A 7,575-nucleotide genomic window follows, 5' to 3' on the forward strand; every position below is an offset into this window, starting at 1 on the left:
CTTTGTCGCTGATGATTATTATTTGATAAATATTATTATGTACCATTGATAGTAATATATACAGCTGTTATTATAATGATGCGGCAAAATCACATCAAATTTTGTAGTTTTCTTAAAACTGGGATATATTATTCGAATTTAAAGGAATTTTAAATGTCGCATTATTATAAGAAACTGTATTGTTACCATTGCAAGTTAAGTAGTAAACGGTTATCACAGATGATAATTATGCAGTAATGAATGATAACTATAAAATAAGATGAAATTATTCTTATAACTACATTTTATTTTATAAACTTAAAACATTTACTGGAACTATAGTTTTATCCGATTACGTAAAACGTATGCATATAATTTACACCGTTACTATCATTATCTACAGATGGTAAACCGGTGTGTTTCTTACGCCCTCTGCAATTTTCTACGGCAAATATAAGAATTATTACCGAACAGGTACAGAATACACGTACATTTATAACAACTTACCGACATGTTCCTGTTTTACCGATGTAAGTGGATTTATAAACATAACTTATAAAAATATCATTATAACAGTATAGTGAAACTTGCGGCATTACGTATATAAGTTAGAGATTATCGTATTTTTGGAAATATTAACAATTTTTTAGTAGAATTGTATATATTATTCATTTATAAGAATATTACAAGACGCGCAATGTTATTTAATTACGTTATATTAATATTATTAATAGAATTATACATTATTCCTATTTATTAAATTTCAAGAATTATACAATAATTTTTACAATTAAATAATTTAATAGGAAAATTTAGTTTTATTTCAAACCATTACCATACTAAATCGATAACGAAAAAGTATTGAATGTCACATCTATTTTGTATCTCGTCAGTGGTATAATTTAAAGTATTTTGTTTGTTTTTAGGTTTGTTAACAATAATGATACTACAGTGATGTTAATCTATTTTAATGATTTGTAGAAATGTTAAAAGATTGATTTTTATTGCTTATTTATTTATTGGTTTCTATTTTCACGTAATACCTATTTTCTCCAAAATATGTAATTTGTATTGTAATTTTAATAAATAAATATACAAAACATTCTAACTCTTCTTATATTATTAAATACATTTAAACATAAGGAATAGAAGGAATCATGCATAATCGTGAACGATTTAAGGTTAGTTTAGTAACTAACCTATTCGTCGCAATTGTCATGTACATATAGGAACATTATATTTATAGATGTAAACACGAAGGAAAACTAGGTTTTTTTAAAACTTATTCTGCAGTTGTTCATTGTTATTGTGTAACCATGAATGTACGAATATTTAAAAAAATTCAATTGGATTTTAAATGTAATAGCAGTATTTTTGTAAAACATCCTCGTTCTATTCATTATATTTCCAATGCTTCTCCCCTAAATGTGTATAAGAATCATTTTTTAAATAGTAAAGTATTAATGGGATATTTTTCAAATAAGAGGAACTTTTCAAATACACAAAATGCTGTTTTGCATCAGCAACTCCATCCAAAAGTATTTCAAAGATCGTTACTATGTAACAAGGATGTAGTACTAATTTCAAAAATTCCTAGCAATTGTTATCCTACTGCTATAAATAGTATTAGACAATATTCAAATTCAGGACCCGCAGTTGTAAATGAAGCTATTAAATACAATGGTGGCATTTTCCAAATGATATCTGAAAGTATATGCGTAGAATGGGTCACCGAAGCTTTTAGATACATGCATTATCAAACAGGTTTACCATGGTGGGCAAGTATCATACTTACCACTATTATTACAAGAACATTTATAAATCTACCATTAAATATACTCGATGTGAGTATCATTACTATGTTATCAAATTAAGTTAAGTTAGTGTTAAGATTGGAATATATATTTCTTAAGTGATCTTTATCTAGCTTCACAATAGGGCAAAACAGGAAAACTTGAAAGATGAAATGATGGATATTGCAGAGAAAGTAAGAAGGAAAGTGGATAAGGAAGTAGTATCGTCCCAATTGAGTCCAGTACGTGCGATTGCTTTATATACACGCGAGGTATTTAAATGTAAAGTATTTGGATACACACTATTATATTCTTCTATTTATATCAAGTATATCAATTTTTTACTTTGCGTAATAGATTTCTAAGGAACAAAAAAGATTATATATAAGAGACAATTGTCATCCATTTAAAAGCGTTGCAATGGTATTATTGCAAGCACCGATATGGATAAGTTTCTCAGTTGCAGTAAGGAATATGTGTTATGTATTGCCTCAAATAAGTCCTGGTGAGTAATGTATTTTGTATATAGTGTTTTTAGTACAAAAATAGCAACAAAACTAAGTCTTAAAAATTTTAATGCTAGCCACCGTAAAGGATTTCCAAGAATTGACTACTGGTGGTTTCGGATGGATACAAAATCTTGTAGACATAGATCACTTTTTTATATTGCCTATACTTTTTGGATTTTCTCACTTAGTTACAATGGAAGTATGTATGCAAGTATTTATTTTCTTTAATTTACATATCTCTGTACCAACATGATACGTTTTTTTAGGTAAATTACGTATTATTTAAAATAAAGGATTCAAGATTTAACAGAATATACAAGAATTTCTGTAGAGTACTCATTGTTTGTTTCGTGCCTATCATGGCATGCTTACCATCGGTATGTTGTATCTACATTTTGACAAAATGAATAATTACTTTATTCTGTGTTATTATTCATTCTATTAATGTTTGCAAATTAAATGTTTTAGTGTTTATCCTTGTTTTGGATTACCAATAATTGCTATGGACTGTTACAAAATGTAGTACTCCTATCTCCAAAAGTCCGTAAGCTACTCAGAATACCTAAAACTGATTCTGACCTTCGGCATCCATATCAAGAATTACATAAACGGTTATTAGACAAATTTTCTTTAACGCGATCCGTAGCAAAAGCATAGAAACAAGATGAAATATTTTTCTCCTATGTTGAATGTAATATCATTTAGTACGAAGTCAAATAAAGAAGAATAATTATCAATGTGTTATTAACTATCATCATAAAATATCAGCACATAAAATAAAAACGTAGGGAACATTTTTTCGGGACCTACATACATCGTGCGTAAGTTCCATGAAAATTGGAGATTTAAATTTGAGGATGGAGCCGCGTTATTTACAATAGAGGTGTATATGGAAGCATTTACTTTCTTCAATTCAGATGTGAATATCATTGTATCAGTGCGATATATCTTTTAGAATATAGCAGCAGGATACACAGGAATTTTTTTCAGAGCACTCATTGTTTTATATTTCTTATGTACGTTTATCATCGGCATGCTGAACCTAGATTTTGCGAAAGCAATAAGTATTAATCTTTAAAAATTACATATTTTAGTGTCTATCTTTTAATTAGTGATTATAAAATCAATCCATCCAACCATTCGACTCAGTGCAAGTAAGTAAACGGAGGGGCGTACTCACAATCTTCAGATACTATAATTTTCTGGGCGTCGTCTCTGTCATAAACTCGAGAAGTCGAAGCAAGTCCTATAATATGACAATGCCCCATGGTGAGTAAATCCCCTCTTGAATTCAACAATTGATTATCGTTCTTCAACCAATAGCCGAAGTCCCTTACATTTATCGCGTACTTAGCACAAGAATATTTTCTTTACTTCTACTAATTTGAGTCACTGCATTGGGCATATTGTGGAGACAATGATATTCGACGAAAAAGTTCGTATCTAAATGACTTATTTTTTTTAATTTATTCTTATAAGATATAGTATATACATATAAAATGCATTTCACTAACGGAGAACGCATTTTGTGGAATGAACTAGCAGATTCGAGAAGTAAATTACGAAGAAAGTCATGGCTTTTATCAAACTCTCTACATTTTTTCTCTGTAGCATTCTTTGTATCAGCTTCCTCCGTGGATTAGCAGTTGTACGTATATCGTCGCAATATTTATAATTACACAGATTTATTATTAATATTTTAATAACTGTTACTTATAAATTTTGTCATTTTCTGATAGATTGTACTTCTGATAAATGTAACTGATAACTATCAATGGAAATTTAATAATGCTATATTTCTAATTGATAAGTATTTGCTTAAGTATTGACACGAAAAAAAAATATGCCAACAAATGAATAGAAAGAAAATATTAATAGAAAATAATAATGCATATTATAATACGATCATTTTTAGGAGGAAACTCTAGTTGGTCCAGATACCCAAGTTGGTCTACGTCCACATGTGGATGATTGTTCAACATCCTGTGTTGTCAACGATTGTAAAATCCGTTATCCTGCTCCTTATATCTGTATTACTCTCAGAGGACGTTCCTTTTTGATGAAAAGGTGGCTATAGATAATCCATATCAAACGAGGATACGTTTTCTTTTGACGAAGACATACACAAGCTTAAATGTGAAGAAATTTAATAAAGTGAAATCGAATAAACAATAATCATATTATTAATACACACGAATACAATAATTAGAATAAATCATGCATAATCGTTATCGAATTGAGATTACAGTAATATTTCTGATGAAATGTAATAATTTTTATTGTAATATCGAAGATCGAAACTCCATGGGATGTAAATTTTGGCGTTTATAAGGGTCTAGAATTGAAATCACGTGTGGTTTAAAATAAATTCTATGTCCACGTTATTTTGGTATTATTTATCCTGTAAATATTTCCTGTAAATTTTATCTAGCATCTTATCATTAATTAAGACGAAGAGAAGAAACAAATATTAACAATGGAAAAGAAGAAAGTAATAAAAGACAAAGAAGTTGTCGATGTGTCCAGGATGTGATGAGTTATACGCAGATCCTCTTTTAGAAAATCAAAGAGTGGGAAACACGAGTTATTTATAATTTTGAAAACCTTTTGGAGTGAATATTCGAATTTCATTCAGTAAATTTATACGCGAAGACATGTCTCGTTTTAAAAAGTACTTCCTAGCTCATGTCCAGCCCTCTTCTTCCTTGGTTTCTTCATTGATAATGCTGAAATAATGGCTACACAAATTTTATTCTTACTCGATATCGTTGAACAAACGCTAACTTGAAACCGAATGTGTCGTCAATAAATATTGAACGTGCGAGGGAAATATGGTTTGTCAATAAATATTGCATATTGTCAATATTGTCAGTATTTATTGACAAACCGCGATGATGTTGAAAAAGTTGAAATATCGACAATATTATGTATCGTTTGAGGTCACTCTTAGACTTTAGGCCGAAAGTCGTGGAAAACTGCGATTTTCACTATTTTAAACCGTTTCTAGCTCATAGAGACATTAACCAATTTCGATGAAATACTCGGCATGTGTATAACTGACGTAAGCCTGTAAAAGGTATTTAAATTATGTAAATATGTACAGATTCAGATAAAAAGGTTGTAAAAAGAGACTTTTACTATTTTCTCCGCGATTCCCATTAATTGCAATTTTCTTACATTTTTTTACACGTCATATATTAAGCTAATCCTCTTAACTAGCCAAAAGAATTCAAGTCGATTGACCCAATTTTCGAAAAGTTATTCTGTTTTAAAGATTGTTCGATTATTGTGAGTAATTGTATTTTATTTGTATAACAAATGAAAAGGTTACACTATTTTCGCTTAGTATCACCACCTCTATCTCTATTTTATTTCCTTCTATCTCATTTCTTCCTATCGCATTTTAAAATTTTTCTCATAATATAATGTAATTATATTTGAACTTGTTGTTCGTATCCTTGATCCTGGCTATTTAATGACGATAAGGTCGGAAAAAATGTATCATGCGTATGTTCGATAATGAAAATAGATGTGAAGTCGGCGAAATAGTTCATATCGAGATAACATATTAAATTACGTTCTTTATTTTTGCTTGCATGATGCAGTATATATAAAATCCATTTCATTGGCAAATAGCGTACTTTGTGGAACGGATTAGAGTAGATTCAACAGATTCGAGTAGCGAATTACAGGCGGAAGTCATGGCTGTTATCAAGCTCTTTATAGTCCTGCTGTGCAGCATTCTTTGTATCATCTTCTTTTGTGGATTAGTAGCTGTGCGTATTTTGTTAGAATACTTTCAATTATACATAATATTTTAGTAACTGTCATATATCAATTTTGTCATTTTGTATAATATATAAGATGATAGAGGTAGATAAGTTGCTATGCTAGATGAGTCGAGGAAATAGACGTATACGTTAATGAGTTCATTAATTTATGTAGAGTACATATGACAGCATGTTCTAACTTAATTATTTTTAGGGGGAAGTTTATCCTTACCCAGGCGACTGTAGAAAGTACCAACATTGCGATGGTAGCGGTTGTTTCGTTTTGGAGTGTGGCACAGGCACGGAATTTAATCCAAACATCGGCACCTGCGACTATCCTCTCCAAAATCGTCAGGATTGTATGCAACGTGGATAATTTGTGCAACAACAATTTGAAATATTTATAGAATATATCGCCATATCAAATGTATTTCTTTTTTACGAACAAATGTACCAGCGAGAGAATGTGAAGAAGTGAAACAATTTAAAGAAGTGGAATAATTGAATAAAATTTATTTTCAATTCACATCATTAATTATTTCATATTCTTATTATGATTTCAAATTTTTCAACAATTAAATCGTACATAATTTATGTATAACGTGTGTATGTACTTACTTATATACATATACACCTACGTATATATATACGCTTTCGGTTAATTGGAATATATTGCTTTAGAGATAATTATGTACCTCATAAAATTTCAATGTCTCGGCAAATATCACACGTATCTTCAACGATTAAATATAATTATCGATGAGCAATATTATAATACGAGTATCTGTCGCTGACAATTGCTAATTTAGCAACGAGTGCCGGAAGTGCTATGCACACTGGCTACTGCTCGCAAAGAGCGCACAGTCTACAGACGACCTTCGTTCGTGTATCAAGTAGATAATCGACCAAATAGTTTATAACACATAAAAAAAAGAGGAAAAAATATTCGTCAAATAATTTTGCTGTTAATTCATTGAAACGTGATCTCCACGCTGACAGCTTATCCGAAACAATTTGATCATTAGTGTACTGTACAATTAAATATAACAAATACAACAGTCATTTTGCATGCAAGAGGATGACATCTCGATCGTTGATCTTACTGTGTGTATTATGTTACTGTTTCACTGTGTCGACCGCTAAGAGAATGAAAGTGGTAATGAAGGTCTTTTTGTTATTAATAATTATTGCCGATATGATTGTAACTTTTCTTTAGTTTATACTCGTACAAATTTACACTGTGTTCATGCAGCTGTATATCTAATTCTGTTTATGCTTTTAAAGCAAATTGATGTTCATTCCTTTTCGCAACTGCTATTGTTATCTTATTCCCGGGTACTTAGAGTAATCTTGATGTTTATTTCTTGTCATTTCGGGGTATTATATCACTATAGAATCTATCTCGTAGTCTTTTTCATTGTTTTTACTGCCTATTCCTTTTATTTATTTGTAAAATATATTCACCATATATTAATCAATCTCGTAAGGTGTTAGTCAAATTTTTAACGATATTTCGACGTTACA

General features: G+C 30.0%; 2 protein-coding genes across 2 annotated transcripts; both read left to right on the forward strand.

Moving 5' to 3' along the window:
• Nucleotides 1-1,161: 1,161 nt before the first annotated feature.
• On the forward strand, nucleotides 1,162-3,018 carry LOC126867638 (cytochrome c oxidase assembly protein COX18, mitochondrial). Its single transcript, XM_050622347.1, has 6 exons — nucleotides 1,162-1,823; nucleotides 1,907-2,044; nucleotides 2,130-2,277; nucleotides 2,356-2,480; nucleotides 2,548-2,658; nucleotides 2,750-3,018. The coding sequence occupies exons 1-6, from the start codon at nucleotides 1,296-1,298 to the stop codon at nucleotides 2,936-2,938; spliced, it is 1,239 nt and encodes a 412-aa protein (XP_050478304.1). The 5' UTR covers nucleotides 1,162-1,295; the 3' UTR covers nucleotides 2,939-3,018.
• A 2,873-nt stretch (nucleotides 3,019-5,891) lies between these two features.
• On the forward strand, nucleotides 5,892-6,577 carry LOC126867643 (uncharacterized). The gene is made up of 2 exons (XM_050622351.1): nucleotides 5,892-6,057; nucleotides 6,266-6,577. Exons 1-2 carry the CDS (start codon nucleotides 5,983-5,985, stop codon nucleotides 6,425-6,427), a joined length of 237 nt encoding a protein of 78 aa, XP_050478308.1. The 5' UTR covers nucleotides 5,892-5,982; the 3' UTR covers nucleotides 6,428-6,577.
• Nucleotides 6,578-7,575: the final 998 nt, after the last annotated feature.

The sequence above is a fragment of the Bombus huntii genome, chromosome 7 (assembly GCF_024542735.1).
Source record: "Bombus huntii isolate Logan2020A chromosome 7, iyBomHunt1.1, whole genome shotgun sequence".
NCBI classification, from domain to species: domain Eukaryota; kingdom Metazoa; phylum Arthropoda; class Insecta; order Hymenoptera; family Apidae; genus Bombus; species Bombus huntii.

What these genes read in the sequence shown, in the direction of transcription:
- LOC126867638 (XM_050622347.1), top strand. Translation starts at nt 1,296, where the DNA reads ATGAATGTACGAATATTTAAAAAAATTCAATTGGATTTTAAATGTAAT. An exon ending in CTCACTTAGTTACAATGGAA is followed by an intron (nt 2,481 to 2,547) that starts GTATGTATGCAA and finishes ACGTTTTTTTAG; the next exon opens with GTAAATTACGTATTATTTAA. An exon ending in TCATGGCATGCTTACCATCG is followed by an intron (nt 2,659 to 2,749) that starts GTATGTTGTATC and finishes TAAATGTTTTAG; the next exon opens with TGTTTATCCTTGTTTTGGAT.
- LOC126867643 (XM_050622351.1), top strand. Translation starts at nt 5,983, where the DNA reads ATGGCTGTTATCAAGCTCTTTATAGTCCTGCTGTGCAGCATTCTTTGT. An exon ending in TCTTTTGTGGATTAGTAGCT is followed by an intron (nt 6,058 to 6,265) that starts GTGCGTATTTTG and finishes AATTATTTTTAG; the next exon opens with GGGGAAGTTTATCCTTACCC.